Source organism: Vespa crabro, chromosome 9, assembly GCF_910589235.1.
Source record: "Vespa crabro chromosome 9, iyVesCrab1.2, whole genome shotgun sequence".
In the NCBI taxonomy this organism is placed as follows: Eukaryota; Metazoa; Arthropoda; class Insecta; order Hymenoptera; family Vespidae; genus Vespa; species Vespa crabro.
In genome coordinates this window covers 4,962,501-4,985,000 of record NC_060963.1, presented here as the reverse complement: position 1 = coordinate 4,985,000, position 22,500 = coordinate 4,962,501, and the positions used below count along the sequence as shown (strand labels likewise).

The following is a 22,500-nucleotide window of genomic DNA, read 5'->3' as shown; positions in this document are numbered from 1 at the left end:
AAGGAATGAAAGAAAGAAAGAAAGAAAATAAAGGACCGTGTGAAACCAAAGCGACGAGGGTGATCGATCTTCTGTGCCTCTCACCAAAGAAGAATATACTCTCTATTATCGTGCCAAGTCTTAAACTCGTATAGTGTTTTACTGTTAGCAACGAAGAATGGTTTAACACTTTCGTTTCTATCTAAGAGAATCTATCTGGACGAACGACGTATGTATGTACGACGATGGTATCGATTCGACGACGTGACCGACGGAAGAACTTGCTTAAGTTTCTACTCCCGAAGAGAAGTCAACGTGTTATGTTCGAATTCAAAATCGGCATTGACGTAGTCCAAGAAAGATCTCGATTATCTTCTTGCATCAAAGAGATTTTTCTTACGACCTGTGTCTTGACGCAGCCTTTGAACTCATACCGGAGAGGCTAAGGTTCTTTTTTTTTCTTCTTCATCTTCTTCTTCTTCTTCTTCTTCATCTTCTTTTTCTTCGAAAGCTCTTCGTGATTTATCGAAAGGATAAATTCGCGTCGATCGACTACGTCGCTCTTTTTTTCTCTCTCTCTCTCTCTCTCTCTCTCTCTTTTTCTTTATCTCTTTCTCTATATTTCTCTCTCTCTCTTTCTTTTTCTCTTTCTCTTTCTCTTTCTCTTTCTGCAACGACACGATCGGAGCGTCGGACGACAGCATCAACGGCGGCAAGAGAACCGGCGGAATCCACCGCCGCGTTTCCAGCTGGTTAACCGAGCTCAGGTAGGTAAGAACGCATCGGAAGAGAAGCCGACGATCATTAAAATTTCTCGAGACCGAGGGCTGCTTTTACGCCGGGGACTGACAGAGAGAATCCAGGACGAAGTGTGACACGGAACGAAGGCACGAACTACTCGTCCTACTTCCCAGAAAACCAGAGATCTCGGTTCTCCCTGCCTAAAAGTCCTTGACAACCGCATCCAAACGGCTTTTCTTTACCTTCTGTTTTTCCACTTTTTTTTTGTCCCCCTCTGAGTAACGGTAATTTCGCGAACAGATAATCATGACCAAACAGGATTAATGATTGGATCTATCCAACGTGAATTTCTCTTATTCGAGTATCTTGGAGTATCCGATGAAAATCCGCTTTTCATCGAGGATATTTTTTTCTTTTTATTAACATCGTCGTTTAATTTACAACCAATTATCTTTTTCTCTCTCTCTCTCTCTCTCTCTCACTCTCTTTCTCTTTCGGTCTCTTTCTCTTTCTCTTTCTCTCTTTCTCTCTCTGTCTCTCTCTGTTTCGTCGTTTCACATTATCGCGCAACACCTGTCGAGAAGATTATAAAAAGCAATTAAAAAGGAATAAGGAAAGTAAAAAGTAAAAAAAGAATTTTCTTTCTCTCTCCCTTTCTCTCTCTTTGTCTCTCTCTCTCTCTCTCTCTCTCTCTCTCTCTCTCTCTCTCTCTCTCTATCTCTCTTTCTCGGCGGAAGGCGTCAGCTTCGTAACAAGGTGTACAGTGATTCCAGGCAATGTCACCTTCCATTTAACTCGCGGAAATCACGTGCAGCCGGCGCTCGTAAAGGACGTTGAGTTATTGTGGCGATCCGCAAGGTTCTACTAATTAGCTCGCGGCCGATTCGAAACTGAGCGAACGAACGAGCGAACGAGCAAACGAGCGAGCGAGCGAGCGAGCGAGCAAGCAAGCAAAGCGAGCAAACGAGCGAGCGGACGAACGAACAAGCGAGTGTACAAGAAAGAGAAAGAGAGAAAGAGAAACCTCTACCCCGAGAGTCATTCATTAACGGGACAGCAGTCACGAATTGTTTTCATTCATTGGTTCTTGCGTGTGCTACTAAGAAGTTGTGTCCTGAATGAACGTAGTCGTTTGCTGTAAGCCGTTTCTTCGAGGGTTCCACAGTCCTTGACACGGCTCAACCTTTAGGGAGAGGATGTTAACGTAGAAAACTCGATAATATTTTTATGGTGCGCGAAATTAAAAGAAGAATAAAAAAGAAATAGACAAAAAGAAAAATAAGATACATATATATATATATATATATATATATATATATATATATTTATTGGGAGTAATAATATCTGAAATCGGTATATGAGCCTATCATCCTCTCTCTACGTATCATTGGTTTTTCTAGTATAGTCGATATCGATAGCGAATATATATATATATATATATATATATATATATATATATATATATATATATATATATATGTGTATGTTGAGAGTAAAGCTCATAAATGAATGTAAAAAAAGAAATAAAAATACGCGTGTGGTAGTTTTCAATTTGAGAAACTATCGGGAAAACTATAGAGTTGGATATAACAAAACGAATGATAAAATTTTAAATGATGAAAGAGAGAAAAGAAAGAAAGAAAAAAGAAGGGAGGAAAGGAAAAACGAAAAAACAAAAAAAAGGAAAAGGATCGGCGATGCCGTTGATCGTGTTCGCAGAATGTATTGGCGGAGACAGTGCTGGGTCATGGCGAGATGCTGAAGGAAGTCGGCTGCGGAAGTAGTACTCCCCCTGCTGGGGATGGTGCCGTGAACAGCAACCGTCCGGTTGGCACGGCGGAGAGCAACAGCTCGGAAAGCACCCTTGGCTGCGGTGGTTGCGGTAGGGAGATAGCCGAACGTTGGTACCTAAGGGCTGCCGATCGTGCCTGGCACTGCGGTTGTCTTCGTTGCTGCAATTGCCGGATGCCTCTCGCTGGCGAACGTACTTGCTTCGCGAGAGACGGCAACATATACTGCAAAGAGGATTACTACAGGTTAGCGTTATTTCCCCCTTCCACTCTTCCCCCTATCCCCTCCTCTTACCCCATGGCTAAGAAGATTACATCGCTTCTATGTTATTCGTAAAATCATTTCAAAAGTCAAAATGGGAATATCTACGTATGTATGTATACCACCAACAAATACGTACATACATATTAATATATATATATATATATATATATATATATATATATATATATATATATATATGTATAATTATGATCTGTAAAGGTTTCCTTAACGAAAGATATTCTCTTTTTTAATTTATTATCGTTATTTATAACGAAAAGTAGATAAATGTATTCTATACCCTTGGAAATAACTCAGCGAACGTGATCCGTTTCTTCGATCGAGTATATCTATCTAATATCGTGTTTCTCATCGTAAGAACGCTTACGCTTCTCTGCGAAACAGATATAGATCGATATAATAAGAATAATAAAGATGAAAAGTAAGTTTCAAAGTAGATAGATTTCCATTTATCGATGTTTATAGCAACGAACGCGCGCGGAATTTAAGGTTCGGACAGAAACGGCTCGATAGCAACCGCACCCTAGAAGACAGCCATTAGTATAGATTTTGTGTGGTCCGGAGTAAGTCGAAGACGGTAAAACTATGGTAGGAGGTGGGAACCGGGCTTTTGGGGACCTTACGGGTGTGGGACAGAAGTGACGCTCCTATGCAAATTCGACGCTACCCCAATAAATACTGAAATGCGATGGTATACGTAGAAAACAGGAATGGCGAATGGAAAGAGAGAAAGAAGAAGAATGGGGACCTGGCTGAATCTTACATCGCCTTCGCGAACCATTATCCTCGATAATTCGCCGTATAATGTTTCCATGAGCGACTTCTCCTCTTTCCTTTGTTTCCTCCTTCTCGCGAAGAAAGTGGAGATACACTTAAAGGTCAAGTAGATTCGGAATATCCAGATCAGACGAGTCGCGAACGAAATATTATATTCTCGGTGCAATATCTTCGTACTTTTTTACGATACTTGTTAAAAAAAAAAAAAATAAAAAAAAAAGAAAAGATAAAATAAAATAAAGAAGGAAAAAAGAAAAACCCGACATTGGAGATATTTGCGATAGTCAATGGGGAAATCTAATATCATAAGACATTTGAGATTTCATAAGAGAAATGTCTCTTTTTTTTTTCTTTTCTCAAATTCAACGAACATTCTATTATTACGTCGAAAGACGATTCGATCGCGATGACTATTATTGTTTCGATTCTTCTTGTTCTTGTTGTTGTTATGCCACAATAAGGTTGTACTTACGCGATAATGTATCCAGGATTCCATGCAAGGGAGGAAGAAGAACGTCCGGTAGTATCTCTCTGGTAGTTTCTGCTTCGTTAGGGAAGAACAGAACGGCCTCCCATGCAATATGCAACGATCCAGATCCAGGCCACCCCCTTTGTCTCTTTCTCTCTCTCCCCTCCTCTCTCTCTCTCTTTCTCTCTGTCTCTGTTTCTCTCTTACCCTCTTTCTCTTTGCCGTTTCTTCTCCGTTTCTTTCTCTCTCTTTCTCTCTCTCTCTCTCTCTCTCTTTCTCTCTCTCTCTCTCTATCTCTTTCTCTCTGTCTCTTTCTCCTTCTCTTTCTGTTTTTCGCGCTTCGGAAACTATAACGCGTGCCTTCCTACGTTTCGATCGTTGCTACGCGATATGGACACCGCCAAGGCTCAATTCTTTTCCCATCTAGTCTAGCCTTCTTCTATTTACGAGGCCGTACGCGTATATGTACACGAGAACGTTCATTGTGTGCCAATTTTGGTGTGTGCCGTTTCGAATGCTGGAGGTCGCACGCATGACGGATGCATGAGAGGTACAATCCGTAAAATCGAGCCAGCTGTGTGATTCCAAAACTACTCTTTCGACGTACATATACATATGTAGGTACGTGACGCGCGTACTCGTTAAAAAAAAAAAAAAAAAAAAAAAAAAAAAGAAAAGAAAAAACTCGTGAAACTTTAAACCTTCATTACGAATAACTTCTAAATCGGATGAGGATTTTTTTTCCGTACTTTTCTTTTTTCCCTTTTATAGTTTCTTTTTTTTTCTTCTTCTTCTTCTTTCGTTCCTTTTTTCATCCATCGACGTTTAATGCTTTCCCAATAAAACAAAAAAAAAAAAAAAAAAAGAAAAATTCTACGTGCGAATTTTTAATGACACAAAAATAAAGACCTCGAAGGGAGTTCGTAATTATTTTATTTTTTATTTACTTCTTTTTTTTGTATTTTTTCTTACTTCTTTTTTCTTGTTCTTTTTTCTTGTTATTTTTTTTTTTTTTTCGTTTTATCGTTAAGATCATTATCAAGATGTCGCAGGCAATTCGCGCGATATTATCGAACGACATTGAACGCACGACTGCATAACAGGGACGCGTACAATGCAGATGGGTTAAACTATGATCTCATATATCTTACAGGATGTATGAAATATTAACCATTGTACGATAAATACGTTTCTCTCGACAGGGACATCTTCCTTCGTCTATAACTACGTCGTGTTCGATGTAGCAATAATCTGATAGGATCTTCATTAGATTATCTTAATACTTATTTCGAGATCGACGATTCAAATAAAGCTTTTATTTTTCTTTCCTTTTCTTTTCTTTTTTTTTCCTTCATTCCTTATAGTTCCGAGAGGTCGTAAAAAGATTTAAGTAAGACGACGGATGAAAAAAAAAAAATACGATAACGATGATGATAATGATAATAATAATAATATTGAGAGACGTTTTTATAAAAATCATTTTTCAGGTTGTTCTCCGTATCGAGATGTTCCCGATGCCGTGAGGGTATCTTCCCGTCGGAGCTTGTGATGAGAGCAAGGGACCTGGTCTACCACGTGACCTGTTTTAATTGCGCCTCCTGCGGTACAGCATTGAACAAAGGCGATCATTTTGGCCAGAGAGACGGCTTGGTATATTGTAGGTGAGAAACACGAGCCCGATGATTAGCGTTATCCAAAGGCCGTCTCTTTGTTATCAACGAGTTCGATCGACGAGAACGACGTAGATCGGAGACACGGCCCCCGATCGTATGTGATCGCACGACGCTCGGCGTCGATCGTCTTAACGGATTGATCGATTATTCTCGTATTATCGAGTATGAAATCGTATTCGTTTCGTCGATCGTTAAACGATTCATATTATTCCACCGTCGTTTAATATCAATGGAAAATCTAAAGGAAGAGAATAGAATATTCAAAGTTTGGCGATAAGTCTCGTCGAACGAACTCGGTAAGATAACGAAAAGGCTCGCGAATCGAATACTCGACAGCAAGGTTCACGAATGACGAGCTCGTCGATCCCAAGACCGCACTACGAGTTGCTTTGCTGCGCCGGGGATTACGGAAGCGGTACTGGCAGCATAGAAGACATCGGTTCGCCAGGAGTCTCGCCGCTTCCGGCTTATTACAGCACGGCCGAGCAGAGTCCGATCGCGTCCTCAGGAACGGTACAAAAGGGAAGGCCAAGGAAGAGGAAACTTTCCGAAGTCACCGGGTCCGAGCTTCCTGTAACAATGAGGCTGGCCGCCGGAGCGCTGGGTGAGCGAATCTGCGACCATCTCTGCGATCTCTCGCCTAATCCCTTATATTCGCAATATATACATATATACATACAACTATATATATATATATATATATATATATATATATATGTATATTATTATTATTAATAAGCGACAAGTGAAATCAAACCGACCGTTCCTTCCATTTAACAATACCACAATGATAAACAATCCAAACAAATATGTTCGATAATCGTTCGAGAGATTATGTAACTATAACGTAACGACGAAAGTTTCGCGACGACCTAATCGTAGATGTCGATATTAGAGAGGGATACCCTAATTGGACCGGATGGTAAACGGGCGGGCTGGCGGGCGGATTGGGAAGAAGAGGGAAGGGATGGTGGTTGCTTTCAAACGTCGTCCTTAAAACTATAGGAACACGTGGTAGGTACGCACTCTATCCACGTCGAATCTTTCTCTCTCTCTCTCTCTCTCTCTCCTTTTTCCTCCCGCTTTCGTATCCACTCTATCGTTCGTTCGCTTAGTCGAGCAGGTTAGTCGAGGGAGTTGCATTATTTGCCGAGCAATGAGCATAATGGCTCGTTCCTTAGGCGCGCAAACATTTGCACGAGCTTTCGAGAATCGGCAAGTACGAATCGCGAGATTCGTTCGCACTTGCCTCGTTAACCGTGCGCCATTCTTTACTCTCCCTCTTTTCTCTCTCTCTCTCTCACTCTCTCACTCTCTCTTTCTCTCTCTCTCTCTCTCTCTCTTTTTCCGTCTTTCTCTTTCTCTTTTTTTTCTCTCTCTCTTCGACACACCGGAATTCTTTAAATAAATTCTCGCACGCTACGCAGCTGTTTCTACGATTCCACTCGTCGGATATGCTCTTTAATCTCGTTGCGTCGAATGAATCGCATTTTTAATTCTTTATATTTCGTCTTTCAAACGCTTCGTCTCCCCGTAACATTTCTCCCAACGAAGCCCGGCATTGTTTCATTTTTTCGTTTATTTATTTATTTATTTGTTTGTTTGTTTGTTTTCTTTTCTTTCTTTCTATATATATATATATATATATATATATATATATATATATATTTTTTTTTTTGTATCCGTTTTCTTTTCGTCAGATCTCTTAGTCCGACGAACTCTGCACGGTCCCACGCTATATTCTCTGCTTATATTCGTTGTCCTTCCTTTCTTTCTTTCTTTCTTTCGTCGAGCTTTCAACTTCCAGATGGTAAAATAAATTAACGATGAAAAGATTTCAGGGATAAACGAACGTGCGACTCGTCTCTTACTCGTCAAGTGAGAATCTTATACCGATTTCGTTCGTTCGATTGCTTACATTTTTCATGCCTTTACGATTTCACGAAACGACGAAAGGAAATTCGATTCTCATCACTTGCGAGTTTAGAGTTTTGCTCGTGAGAAGAGACGTACGTAAGTACGCGGTAAGTACGTAAGTACGCGTGATTCTCAGTTATTTTATAATCGACGTGCGATCAGAGCGGAGGATCGCTCCTCGGACTACCGGTTGGAATTTACGACCAACAGCCATAAAATCGTCCATGAAGTTCTCCCCGGTGCGGCTTAAGGAGAAAGAGAAAGAGCAAAGGAGAAAGAGAGTATATGTCTGTGTGTATATGCGTCTGTATGTATCTGTGTGAAAGAGAGATAAAGATAGAGAGAGAGAGAGAGAGAGAGAGAGAGAGAGAGAGAGAGAGAGATGAAGAGAGAAAGAGACAGGGTGGGAACCGGCCGACTGGTCCCCGTCAGGACTCTTCTCCCGCCGTTTTATTGTCCTTATATATAATTGGGACACTTTTTGCCTCGTTCGAGAGATTTCGAATTATCCCGTCTGGACGTCTCCCCTGATTCTCGACGGTCGGCAAAATCCTTGAAAACGCGTCGACGTTCCCGCGATAGATCGAAAGAATCGAGAAGGATGGACGTATCGTTTTTATTCTCGTTTTGCCTTCTTCCCTCCCCGCCTCCTTTTCCCCTTTCTTCCCTCTTCCTTGTCCTAATGCACCCTGTTCTTTTCCTCTACTTCAAGGTCGTTCAGAAATTCGCACCTTCGGTGATCTAATCGTCTCTTATGTATTAAAGGAGGGAGGGGGAGGTTAGGGGTGAGGGAAGGGAAAGAAAAGAAAAGAATAAAGAAGGGAAGAGAAGAGGAGAGAAGAAGAAGTAAAAAAACCAAAAAAAGAAAAAAGAAAAAGAAAAAAAGAAAAGAAAGCAAAACAAACAAGAAGGAAGGAAAGAAAGGAACAGAGAGAGAGAGAGAGAGAGAGAGAAAAGAAATAAAAAGAAAGAAATCTATTTTACACGATGCACAACTTGTTTAAGTAAAAATTTTCTACTTGATCGAGTATGGAACGTCGTCGCTTACGCAACGTGGCCGACAACGTCTCTCTACGAAACGCTTTCGTTTTTCTCTCCATCCTCGCCTCGGCCATTCTCGGCGATGGAAGAAGAGAGAGTAAATCCATTCGCGTTTACGATAAAAATCAGTGAGTCCAGGGAAACCATTAATGTCTTTAAAGACGCTTACTTACATACAATCCGGCGGATGGATGATGTTTTTCCCGTATCAAGTGAAATTCGCCGAAAACGTGAGAAGGAAGAGAAATAATATCGACTAGGGTATGCTCGATCGATCCGATCCTTCGATCGATCGAATGAATCTCGTGCATTCTTCCTAGAGATAGATAGATAGATCAGATAGATAGAGAGAGAGAGATAGAGAGAGAAAGAGAAAGAGAGAGAAAACGATTTATCGACCGATCGAGTCTCGTCTCCTTAATCGCGAATCTACGACGACTCTTGATACTTTTTTCTTTCTTTCTTTCTCGCATACCAGCGTAGTATACACACATATATATATATATATATCTTTCTCTCTCTTTCTTTCTCTATCTCTATCTCGATGAACGAGCACATCGTCGATCTAAACAGATTTCGCTCGCATACGTCTACGACCGTTTGCACGCGGTTACGCTTGGCTAAAGAAGAAGAAGACGAGGAAGAAGAAGAAATGAAGAAAGAGAGAGAACGATAGAGAGAGAGAGAGAGAGAGAGAGAGAGAGAGAGAGAGAAAGAGAGACAGAAAACGGCTAGGGGGCATACGCGGACAGTGACAGATGGGTATCGGCGCGGAGATGCATCGATTGGCCGATCTGCCCGGAAAAGAATGCTGTCGCGGCCAATACGTGGCCACTGCCAGCAGAATGGCCGGCCGTCCACAATGCCGGCTCCTTCAACTTTTTTTTATACCCTCTACCGTTCTCTCTCCTATCTTCTTCTCTTTCTCTCTCTTTCTCTCTCTCTCTCTCTCTCTCTCTCCCTTTTTCTCTTTCTCTTTCTCTTTCTCGTATCTACCTTTTACCGCTTTCTCCTTTGCGCCCTTCTAACCTTCGTCTTGACAAATTGTAATCTCATTCTCGAACCGTGAAATCTTCGCGTCCTTTCGTCTTCCCCTTTCTCTCACGTACGATCGCGAGTAGAACACGCGAGAGGAATATAGAACATTATAGCTTTCGAAAACTTCGCCCTCGATTCGTAAATGGAGAAAAGAAAAAGGATAGTAGATCATTCACCTTCTTCTCTCCTTCTCCCTTCTCTCTCTCTCTCTCTCTCTCTCTCTCTCTCTTTCTCGTTCTGTTCCTTTCGTTCTTTCTCTATCTCCCTTTCATGATGCTTCGAGATCGTCGAACGCAAGGGAATGGAAGTTCGGAACAATAAACAGTAATGGCGGATACGTGCTCGGGGATTTACTTCTGGGATAGCCTACTACTACCGCCATCTCCCCCTCCCGCCATCTCCCACCGTTCCGCTCTCACCGAACCCTCCACAGAGCCGAGGCCACCATCACCACCAGCAGCAACAGCAACAGCAACAGCAACAGCAACAGCATCAGCACCACCACGAGCTATCTCTTCGTCGTCGTTGGAACCCGTTCTTTCTCTCGATCGAATTCAATGGTTACCCTCGTCGTCTTATTTATTGGATACGTTTCTTCGCTCCGCCGGCGCGCAACAATCGCGACTCTCTTCGATGGCACAGAACGCGGAGTCTCTTCCTTCTCTTTCTCCTCCTTGTCCTCCTCCTCCTCCTCCTCCTCCTTCTCGTTCTTCTCCACTTCCTCCTCTTCTTCTTCTTTTTCTTCTTCTTCTTACTCCATTCTACCACCCCATCTACCCCGCAATCCCCCCTCTCCCGCCCTCCTCCCTCGCTCCCTCTCGCCCGTTCCTGCTCCCTCGATACCTACATACTTTTTTGCCTTGTCCCGTTCGACGACGGAGAGCACGTTCGACGGAAAAATGAATTCGTTCGATCGGCCGAAGTCTTTCTTCGCTTTGAGAAGAGAGAAAATACGGTTTCGCGACGTCGTCGACCGGTTTCAATTCCAACCAACGGATTTATGCGAGTACCAATCGCCGTTCCAGATTAAACCTCGTCGACGATTCCCACCTTCCTTCCTTCTTTCCTTCCTTCCTTCCTTCCTTCCTTCCTTCCTTTCATTTTATTTCGATTCGATACGATCGAATCGCTTGAATTTTTTTCGAAAAGGAACAAACGTTAAGGGTAAATGGAACGAACAGGTCTAAGAGATATTTCCTATCGAAATTAATATTCAATTGATATCAAATGGCATACGTAGATATAATTATCTATCTCTATAAACAGGTCTTCTCATTCATATCCTTCAGACGGTATCTTAGCGAGTAAGTAGAAGAGCGTCGTGCGAGTATAAAATTTTGCGCTTTTCATATGATCGATCATTAATGTGAAAATTATTAGATGATATCTATATAGTAAAGTCCAGATAGATAGTATTGGTATAGGATAATTGATTGGTATTAATGATTGATTGAGAAAGCATCTTGTTGTTGATCTCGTTGTTTCAGAACTTCTACATCCGACCGAGTTATCTTCGTCGATGGAATCGCTCGCAGCATACGACGCATCCGTAGGTTCGCCCGGACCCGTTCATCAGAGCCAAAGAACTAAACGCATGCGTACAAGCTTCAAGCATCATCAGCTGAGAACTATGAAGAATTACTTCGCCATTAATCAGAATCCAGATGCGAAAGATCTTAAACAATTGGCCCAGAAAACGGGTCTCTCGAAGAGGGTACTTCAGGTGAGAAGGGGACGGATCGCTTTTGCGGTACGTCCGTAATTTTTTTTTAACCCGAATCGAAGGGTACACGAAATGAATTAATACGGGAGGATATCGAAATACGAAGAAAGAGATATATGTATCTTCAAATATTAAATTCCTTTTTTTTCTTTTCTATCTCTTTTTCAAGAACTAACCAATTATAACGGGACTCGGAACGTGGGAAAGAAATTTCTATCGATTAAAATCGTAATCGATAAATTTCATTTTATAAATTTTTGATATCGTCCTTATGAAGGAGAGAAAAAAAAAAGTAAATTCTTTAATTCGAATTAGTCGACATTTGTAGATATCACGCTTTATATACAGGTATGGTTCCAAAACGCACGCGCAAAATGGCGGCGGAATATGATGAGGCAAGAGGGTAGCGGAGCGAACAGTAACGTTGGCTGTCCTGGTACGCCGGTGTCATCGAGTACAGCAGGTTCGCCAAACGTCGCACCAACCGTTAGCATCTTAGGCGACAGTAACAGTATGCCCTCGACCTCGATGGAGGAATTGCACGCCCTTCATCATTTGCATTCTGGTGTTTCCTCTCAGGTCTCTTTTTCCGATCTCTACTGACGACGGCTTGAGATGGAGGAAGACGGTTATAGTACCCTTTCCAGCCATCTTGGATGAGAAAACGCCAAGGAAGATACGGACTTCTCTTTTTTCTTATTACGAGATGACATTCTCGTCAAATTTGTGAGGGTTCGTGAGAATAACGACGTAAGAACGTCGATGAAATCCTTGCTTTATTGTCATTCGATGAATTCGAATATAAATTCTAAATATTCAAAGGGAAATAAAAATCAATGACGAACTTGATTCCTGAGAAAAAGAGATCAAGTGAGAGAGAAAGAGAGAGAAAAAGAGAGAAAAAGAGAGAGTAGTTTAATCGTCGACTTGGAAAATCGTCTAAAAGAAGAGAAGAGAGATTAACTTTAAAAGATAAGTGATAATAACCATAGTTCCATGCACATTCAAATAACCAAAGGGTTTCTATAAACGATAGTCCACCCTCCCCCCACCTCTCTCGAGGAGAATGTAATAACATAGCTGTGCGAGAGAAAACATCATTAGAAAGCGATCAACCGACCATCGATGAATACTCTCGAATAGGTCTTCGATTTTATTATACTAATTATTGTCTATATTATATCACGAGAGTGTTCTCCCAACGAGATAATAAATTTTAATTAATCATCCTTAATCGATACGATACTCGATTATCTATAATTTGTAAATAAGTTATTCGCTTACGTATACCGATCGATAAAAAAAAAGAGATACGAATTTTTTCTTTCCAATTTTCCCCCATCTTCCTTCTATTCTTCCTTCTTTTTTTTTTATTTTTCTTTTTTTTTCTTTTCTTTTTCTTTTCTTCTTTTTGCCCTCTCTTTTCCCTCGTTACAAGCACTGTTCGAGAGAATCATCGTGAACGTATGTTAGGTACAATCGGACGAACGTGATAGTTGAAAAGCGAAAATCGATAAGAGAGAAGACAGAGAAAAAGATAAAAAAGAGAGAGAGAGAGAGAGAAAGAGAGAAACAAAAGTAAATGCGACGAAGATGAGACTAACGAGATCGAAAAAGAAAAGAAAAAAGAAAAAAGAGATAGAAAGAAAGAAATAAAAGAATCTTTTGATAAATAACGGACGACCCGTTAACTTAGAAAAGAAAAGTCTTAACAGCGTTCCTCTCCTCGTGCCAAAGTGTAGCTTCTAACAATAAGATTAGAAAGATTTCCACGAGCCGTTCGAATTCAAGAGATAACGCGCGATATATTTTTTCAAGAAAGTCATCGGCAATAACCCGTCAGACATTTCCCGATCGTCGATCGTTCTATACTTCCGACGTTGCAGATCGCGTTTGGAAGAAGCGAGAAAATAAAAAAAGAAGACGAAGACGAAGAAGAAGAAGAAGAAGAAGAAGAAGAAATAGCAGTAGAAGGAAATTTCTCGATCTTATCTTGCATAAATCGAGGACTCGATTTATCGATTTAACGATGTACTATATCGATCGACGTTTCGAGGAAGCGTCCACATTCCAGGTCTTTCTTTGAATCCGAACTTATTACGGCTCTGACCACTGCTGAAACAGTTGATGTATATTAGAAGCGAAAAAAAAAAAACAAAAAAAATAAAAAGCGAAAAAGAAAAAAAATAAAAAGAAAATTTATGAAAACTATTACGTGATAACGAAGCAAAAGATTTAAGCGTTTTAATCAATGAAGGGGACAAAATATGCCGAGGGTAAAAAAGAAAAACGAGAAAATCTACAAATCGATAATTTCTTTTTACTTGCGATTCGGTAATGTTCCTTGCATCGATTAAAAAGAATCGAATTTCATCAATCGCGTTTTAAAGGTATTTACTTAATTACGCGTAGCGTAGCGACGATTTTAATGTGCGCCTAAATGACTTCGTAAAAAAAAAAAGAAGAGTGAACGAGTTTACGAGATATGATTAACGAGAAAAAGAAGGAAAGAAAAAAAAAAATGAAAAAAAAAAAGAAAAACGAAAAAAATTGTATAGACAAAAAATTAATGTGCTACCTTCGAGTGCAACTATTATCATATAATAATAATAATAATAATAATAATAATAATAATAATAATAATAATAATAATAATAATAAAAATAATAATAATAATATTAATATTATTAATAACAATAATAATTATTATAATTATAATACTTATAATAATAATAATAATAATAATAATAATAATAATAATAATACATAATGCATAATAATAATAATAATAATAATAATAATAATAATAATAATAATAATAATAATAATAATAATAATAATAATAAATAGATACGTATATATATATGCGTCCTAACTCTAATTTTTTCTATTTATTCCCTTTTTTCTATTCCCATTTGGTATTCGGTATTCTGATCCTTATCGAACGATGATCGTATGATTACAAACTACTTACACATAGTTCTATGAAAGAGAAAAAGAGAAAAAGAGAGAGAGAGAAATTATATCTGAAGGATGTATCATCGGTTATCAGACTATTTTCAAAAAAGAAATCGTACGCGTGACCGCGTACACGAGGTACGCAACTACAACAGTTTGAGTTCTAATTAGCATCAAATTAGGTATTTAAGAATTTCACGTTCGCGAATGAACGCGAGAAACAGAGAGAGAGAGAGAGAGAGAAAGAGAGAGAGAGAGAGAGAGAGCGAGAGAGAGAGAGAGAAAGAAAGAGAGAAAGAGAGAGAGAGTAGCATCGCGTGGCGGTGTGTAGATCGGAAAAGAGACAGAGAAAAGAGAAAGACGAAGGACAGAAAGAGAAAAATCAAAGAAACGAGAGAAAGAGAGAGAGAAAGGAAGAATAAAAGAAAAAGAAGAAAATAAAAAACCAAAGAGAAAAAAGAAAACCATCCTACTTAGAGAAGCTTATACCAACATGAGGAGAAGACGAGCATCGTGTGTAAATCGTAGCTCCGAAAGTCGTATAAGTGCAAAGGGGCTCGGCTGAACGCTCGCGCACGCGCGTTCGTACCATCTTACTGGCAGGGCCGCATACCTAAGGTATATATTTTGTCGGCGCTCATATAAGTTAATTTTCAATCTATATGCGGGTTCGGATGGCGCGCGGCGACTCATCAACGAATGAAGAAATTGAGACTCTCGTTAATATTTAATGAGCGCGCGCGGATATACAATGGCCGTTGGTCCTCCCGAGGCCTCAAAATATCAACTAGTATGGTATAACACGTATACCATAACAAACGTTCCTTCCATCCTTCTTTCTCCGTTATTCGCGCATAACGCGAGATTAAGATTACTTTTTCCTTTCCTCTTCGTTTTCTTCTCTCTCTCTCTCTCTCTCTCTTTTTTTTTGTTCTCCTTTTTCTCTCGGGAAAAGTGAACGTTTATAGATACATATATATATATCTATATATGTAGGTTATATGATATGTTGAGAGAATGAGAGAGAAGCACAGGTGGTTCGTTTGAAGATCGCGCTAGCCCTGCGGCTCCTTTTCTATCTAACCTTCTCATTGGCTGATCGTGAGAATTCTCCGTAGACTCGCCATCGAAACGTATGTATATATATATACATGTATATATGTATTTATGTATATACGTACTTAGGTATGTAGGGTACGATCGTGCGGGGGCGTTTCACTGGCCGTTTCCTTTTCGAATGGTTACATGGCTGTTTACGGCTGTAGACCAACAAGCTTTGCCAGAGTCAACTTCATTTGTCCGTGGAAATCGGCCGACCTTTGCCAAGGGGATAACTGCTTCGACGAGATAAGCTCTCTGATATCTACTTCTGTTCTTTCTTCCTTTTCTTATTGGAAAAGAGAAAGAAGAAGAAGAAGAAGAAGAAAAGGACGAGGACGAAGACGAAGACGAAGAATAAAAAGAAAAATAAGAAGAAAAAAAAGTAAAATAGAGAAGGGGGAGGAACAGGGGGGGGTTGGAAGGGGAAAGAGTAACAGGTTGCGCCGCGAGTGCAAGTTGAAGAAGGAAGAAAAGAGGAGAGGCCGTGCTGCATGACCGATTGAATTTTACGTTAATTAGCTAAGCGTCGTTAAATCGCACGCGAGGGCGTCCAACTGTCCCGGATAACGAAGGACTTTCAGATCTAATGAGAAACACGACGGATAAAACGACGTCGTCGATAGAATAGAAATCTAAAGACTGAGCTAAAATATTAGTTAGGTATTATAGTTATATACGGTGAAAAAAAAAAAAAGTTCGTCTCGTATCTATTTTCATTCATGTCTATAACTAAATAAAATACGTATGTGTTTTACGTGTACGTATGTACGCGTTTACGTGAGTTTAAGCATAAAATACTACGCGTGCTTACATGTGTACACGTTTTTCTTTGTTTTTCTTTTTTTTTTTCTCTTCTTCTTCTTTCTCGTCAGCTATCTTTGTCAGATTTACGGTCCTCTTTATGTTCTTCGTTCTCGTTAAATGATTTGCCCTTCGATATCGATTCGAACTTTTTCTCTTAGCGATAATAATTAACGGGAATACCGGATCTCTCTCTTTTTTTTCTTTTTCTTTCTCTTTGTCTCTCTTTTTCTCTCTCTCTTTCTCTCTCTCTCGTTCTTTGTTTCTTTCTAAAGGAATAACTCTCCTTGGAACGACACCGAACGTAGTCGTCCCCTTTTTGTTATAAACTTTTTGCGCCAATAAACGGATTATTGACACGAACGGGAATTCTTCGAAAGATCACGAAGGAAGGAGGACCGTTATCTGTTTACGGTTTCGTTCTTACGAAAATCTGGATTCCTTCGTATTTCATTAAGATCGGGCCTCTCGCGAAATCATCAACTGGCAACGTTATCCAATTTGAAAGGTCCCTAACCGATTAAGACAGGTAGCGATTCACAAAATGGGGGTGGAACTGGACGAATAAAAGCGAACAAAAATAGAAATATAAAAATTTACAAAAAGAAATTAAAAGAAGAGAAAAGAAAAGAAAAATGAAGAAGGACGTGAAAGATTTTTCAACGAGTGGGAACGGTGTCGAGGCGAGTTCAAGATTAAAAAAGTGGACCAATTTTCGGTAATTTGTACGCGATGGAGTGCTCGCTCGCGCACGTATGGCGTTCGTAGTTCGAGATCAGCCATCTCTTTCTACGCTCTCTTTCTCTCTTTGCGCGCGTCTATAAGGAAGCGAAAGAGAGAGTGAGAGAGAGAGAGAGAGAGAGAGAGAGAAAAGAAAAGAAGGACGATAGTCGAAGGGTGCCGGTCGGTGGTGGGTCGTCGTAGAAGGCTATTTTCGAGGGAAGAGGAAGAAGGACTCCTCCTCCTCCCTCCTATTCCTCCTCCTCCTCCTCCTCCTCCTCATCTTTCTCCTCTTTCTCCTGCAAGCTTCGGTCGATAGTCTTTTGTTCTGTCAAACGTCGTGGAACGTGGACCGCGCCCGACTCCTTTTGAAAGGGTGAGAGAAAGACAGAACAGAGAAAGAGAGAGAGAGAGAGAGAGAGAGACGTACATATACTCAAATAAAAGAGGGCGAAAGAGAGAACACGATAGAGAGTCGTTCTTCTACCTTTATAGTTCCTCGTATCTCTCTCTCTCTCTCTTTCTCTTTTCAACGCGACGCGACGTACGATTTCGTTCGTTTTCTCTTCGCTACGACGACGACGACGACGACGACGACGACGACGACGACGACGACGAGGAAGAAATAGAGAAGGAGAAGAACGAAGAAGACAACGACGGCGACGACGACGACGACGACGACGACGACGACGACGACGACGACTACGACGAGGTGGACTGAGAGAAGCTTCGAAGAGTTTTTATTGGGGCGGCTGCTCTTGCAGGCCAAGCTCCAGAGATCGTCTTTTACCAACTGGATACGCACGCACCTTGTCGCGATTCTATATGTATATATGTATGTGTATATATATATGTTGTATGTACCTACGTGTATACAAGTATGCACGTCCGCACTTAAGAAAGAAAGAAAGATAGTGAAGAAGAAAAAGAGAGAGAGAGAGAGAGAGAGAGAGAAAGAGAGAGGGAATAAGAACAAGAAGGGCAGCAATGAGCCAGCTGCTACCGGCGCACTTCTCTCCACCGCCATTGCGCGGATGGACGCGCAACGCTTCCGCCGATATACCGAGCAAAGGGCCACCTCTTTCTCTCTCTCTCTCTCTCTCTCTCTTTCTCTCTCTTTCTCTCTCTTTCTCCCTTCTCCTGGTCGCCCTTGACGCGCGAGATAAGACTCCTCGTTCGATTCGATTGCGCTCTTTGCCCCAGCGGAAGCTGCCGGACACGGCCTCGCCACGACGGCAGATGGCTGCCGGAGAGGGTGACAGAGGCACGCGTTATTCGTGTATATTCGAAGGCAAGAAAACCTACACCATACACTTTTTCTACTGAACTCCGAGCCGAACGGTGGACCTACCACCAGTTTCGGGCTAACTATAATATGATACTTACTCTTTTAATTTGCGTTGGTGTTCGAATGTTATTACGTTTGTTTTCGCGATTCAAAGATTAAGATTGCATAATAATAATAATTTATTGTTAATTATACGCGTAGCTTTTGCTTTTATCGGTGCCAATGGTTTAGCATATAATATATCATTTTTTCTTTCTTTCTTTTTTTTTTTTTTTTTTTTTTTTTAATGGTAATTTATTATTTACCCAAGTAATAATTATATAATAATATTATTCAACAACGATAGCCTCCATCTTGTATATTTGTCTTACGTAGCATCGAGAGGTCTATTCGTTTTGTCCCTTTTCTTCTTATTTTATACCTTCTCTTCCCTTCCCTTTTCTTCCCTTCCAGCTTTTGTCGTCGTTGTCGTTCGGTAAAATAAAAAAAAAAAAAAGGAAAAAAAAGAAAAAACGAACGACTGGCTCGAGGATTCGTCCATTTTATCGAGCGTCTTGAAATGGCCGGAATTTCAAAGACGTGGAAGGACTGCCTTTGCCTTTCTACTTTGATCGATCGATCCTCTATACTTTTCTATTCATGAATCTTTTATAACCTTCAATGAATTTTCATAAGGAATACTTATCGATTATTCTTTATACGCAAAAGAAAAGAAAAAAAAAGAAGAAGAAGAAGAAGAAGAAGAAAAAAAAAGGAGGGAAAGACGGCAAAGGCATCCGTTGGCTTTCGCGACTTTCACTAGAAGATAAAAAATATTGAAAAGATCGACAACATCTGCTGTGAATGGAGGCGCTAAGATCGGGCCGTGCTGTCACCGGTAGTGTCTCCTTTAGGAAACTAAGATGGCGTCCCTGGAGAGACGTTTCGCAAAACGATGATGTCGGTCATGGTAAAAACGATATAAAAACGAGAAAGCGAAGGATGGATAGGTAGTAGGTAGGTATACAAGAGAAGTACCTATAGTTTTATTCGAAGGGGCTCGATTGATCCGTCGGAAATTGAAAGGACATAGGGAGGAGGCTCGGTATCCATGGAATTTGGGTTACGCTTCTCCGCAACGAGTTCGACCCGTTTTCTAAGGAGTTACGAGGAGGAGAAGAGCTCTGACACCCGGTATAAAACGGCCACGTACGACACATCCCCATGAACATCCTCTTTTCTCCCCTTTTCATGGCTAGTCTCGATACCAGTCCGCGAGTTTATGATAATGATAGCGATGAGAGTATCTACTACGTATGTTAGTAACCGTTTGCGGTTACCTTCGATGTCTCGACATTGCGATAGGGTTCTTTCGAAGAAAAGGGAAAAGAGGTAAGAGTGTAGAGGTAAAGGTAGTAGTACGCGGTTGGTACTCCTCGCTTGTATTCCTCGGTACGAGAAGAGGGTCGACGGGATGGCCGGAGCAGATGCTGTTGCATATGGAGAACAGAAAAGGAAGGAAAGATGGCCGCGGGTATCTCGGCATTGTCTACCACGGACTCCGTTGTAAATAATGTCTCTCCATGGCGGCGAAGCAGAAGGTTGGAGAGTTGGCAAACTGTACGGTCTGGTTGGCCCTTACCTCTCTTTCTCTTATCCACTCTTTCTTTCTTTTTCTACTTTTTCGCTCTCCCGATTTCCATCTCTTTTTCTCTCTTTCCAGAACCTGTCGCGCATAAACTGATTCGGTCCCGATGTCCCCTCGCACGGAACTCCCATTGGCTATCACAGTCACGCCGCTCGCTTTGTTTCCTTTGTCCCCACGAATTCACCCTTCGCCATCCTCGACCGTCTCCTCTTCTTTCCTCCTCCTTGTTCTCTCTACCTCCTCCTCCTCCTCCTCCTCTTTCTCCTCTTTCTCCACCCGTCGAATATTTCGCAATAGTTGCGTGGCATCGAGGGGACAGTTTGTGGGGAGCGTAAATCCTAACATGGAACCGCGATAATCGGACACAGAAACAGAGACCGAGAGAGAGAGAGAGAGAGAGAGAGAGAGAGAGAGACAAAAGAGAGAAGAGAAACTCGTCGGTGAGTTATCGATAGGATTGCCACAAGTTGGCGATATATATCGAACTTTCCGATTCTCTCCCTTTTTAACGAGTCACTTGCCGATCGACTTTCATTCGCGAACGTACCGCAGAACAAATTTTTCAATGCAATCACATCGAGTCCGAGCATCGACCTGAATCGAATGAGATTTCACCGAAACTCGTGAGTTTTTGAGCAGCTTTGCAAAAAATGAAACAACTTCGATTCATTGCATCGCATCGCATCGCATTGCATCCTATCGTATCGTATCGCATCAAATGCAATTTTATTTAACAGAGGTATTTACGAGTATGAATCCCGATATCTCCAAGAGACTCAACGAAAGAGGAGAACTTTTGGGGGGTATTCACCCTGTGTACATACGAGAGTTTCCTATCTTTTAACCATAGGTACGTCGATAGGGGACGTTGGTGGAGAGGATGAGAAAAAAGAGGAAAAGGAGGAGTAGGAGGTGCAGTGCGAGTTCACGTTTCGCGGTCTTTTTTCTCGGATTATCCGAGCTGCGCATCGCTTATTCGTGTATCGACCTTTTTCGTCTTTTTGGCCCTTTTCTCACTGGGGGCGTAGGGAGGATTCTTTGTTTGCGACGGTTTCTCTCCAGGAAGAGAGAGTGCAGAGAGAAAAAGAGTGAGAGAGAAAGAGAGAGAAAGAGATATAGATAGAAAGAGAGAGAGAGAGAGAGAGAGAGAGAGAGAGAGAGTTAAGGGAGAGGATAGTAGCCATTGTGGCACGATCCGGACAAAGGTCGCTATAGCGACGGGAATTCAAAGGACCTAAAGAATGGCGGCCGATGCAAATTGAATTTCTTTTCTTTTACCCTCTCTCGCGACATTATTCTCTCTCATTCTCATTCTCTCTCTCACTCTCTCTCTCTCTCTCTTACATACTCTTACGCTCTCTTTCTCACTCTCTTCTTTTGCGGTAGCTTTCACATAATGTCTACAGAAAAGCGTCAAAGTGGACGTACGCGAAGAAGAAAGTCAACTTTTTCATCCTCTATATAATTGCCCTTTGTAAAAGGGAAGAGAAAAAGAGAATTTGGCAGGGTAAAGACTTTGCTCGGACGATCATACCAAACGGATCTAAGAGGATGGAAAAGAAGAAGAGTGTATGGCGATTCTCCCGAGAGAAACCTTTCTTTCGACTTCCAGAAAGTACAGAGAGAAAGAGAGAGAGAGAGAGAGAGAGAGAGAGAGAGAGAGAAACAGAGAGAAGGAAAAAAGAAAAAGAGAGAGAGGGGGGAAGGGACGACTGGCCTTCCTATCGCGAAATCCGGAATGTCCTGGAAGAAATTTCGTCAATTGGAATCTCCTCGTAGGAGGCACCATTTACCTCCAAGTTAATTCGCTATCGCGCCTGTCGAACGCTCCCTGACAGCGCCCGAGAGATTTACTTCCGATCGGTTGATAAGCCGGCAGTGACCGTGTCCCCCGTGTCTACAGGGTGTTTTTCAAGCAACGCCGCGTTCAACTACGTAGCTCCTCCTCTCACACGCGTCCAAGAACGAGAGAGAGAGAGAGAGAGAGAGAGAGAGAGAGAGAGAGAGAGAGAGAGAGAGAGAAAGAGAGATAAAGATAGAGGGAAAGGATGAGTATAGCAAGCGTGTCTGCTATCGCGAAATAGCGATATAAGTTTTTCTCTTTTTTCCATGAAACTACTTTTCATAGTTCTTAAGATAAATTACATTTCTCGTGTAAGGATACGAATAGACGATTTTAAAATTGTCGTCTATCGTCTCGTCGAGCAAAGTCATTTCTTATTTTCCTTCTTATTCTTCTTCTTCTTCTTTTTTTTTTCTTTTTGCTTCTTACTCTTATTTTTCCTTTCATTTTTTTTTTCTTCGTTTACTTATTGCGTCTACCTTTCAGGGTATAGTCACGAGTAGCCACGGTTCATCGCTAATTTCATCCCGCCTTCGACCCTTTTCCCTTTCCTTCGCGATGTTTAGAAAGGAACAGTGAGTAAGAGGGGAGGAGAGAACAAAAAAGAGAAAAGAGAAAAAAAAAGAAAAAGAAAAAGAAAAAGAAAAAGAAAAAATATTAAAAGAAAAAGAAAGGGGGAGATTCGCTCTTGGCTGCCGGTTTTAGATCGAGCTTCGTCGTCTCGGTCCCCA

The 22,500-nt window shown here is 41.2% G+C and overlaps 1 protein-coding gene and 1 long non-coding RNA gene across 14 annotated transcripts in view; one reads left to right on the top strand and one right to left on the bottom strand.

Annotated features, from left to right (window-relative positions):
* The window catches only part of LOC124426797 (LIM/homeobox protein Lhx9-like), a 14,701-nt gene extending 1,077 nt beyond the window's left edge, over positions 1-13,624 (top strand). For 2 of the 13 annotated variants that reach the window (XM_046968919.1, XM_046968920.1), the window contains exons 2-8: positions 1-746; positions 1,485-1,950; positions 2,440-2,756; positions 5,527-5,700; positions 6,084-6,316; positions 11,196-11,458; positions 11,780-13,624. The exon at positions 1-746 is cut by the window's left edge and continues 80 nt beyond it. In XM_046968919.1, the coding sequence (XP_046824875.1) occupies positions 1,948-1,950; positions 2,440-2,756; positions 5,527-5,700; positions 6,084-6,316; positions 11,196-11,458; positions 11,780-12,034 (1,245 nt within the window). In that variant the 5' untranslated portion in view covers positions 1-746; positions 1,485-1,947 and the 3' untranslated portion in view covers positions 12,035-13,624. Of the gene's footprint in view, positions 747-1,484; positions 1,951-2,264; positions 2,757-5,526; positions 5,701-6,083; positions 6,317-11,195; positions 11,459-11,779 lie in introns of all 13 variants that reach the window. The other 11 variants (XM_046968930.1, XM_046968929.1, XM_046968918.1 and 8 more) reach the window with 10 other exon arrangements.
* The window catches only part of LOC124426799, a 59,355-nt gene continuing 39,484 nt past the window's right edge, over positions 2,630-22,500 (bottom strand). Inside the window, exon 4 of the long non-coding RNA XR_006942800.1 lies at positions 2,630-2,735. This is a non-coding gene — a long non-coding RNA (uncharacterized LOC124426799). The remainder of the gene's footprint in view (positions 2,736-22,500) is intronic.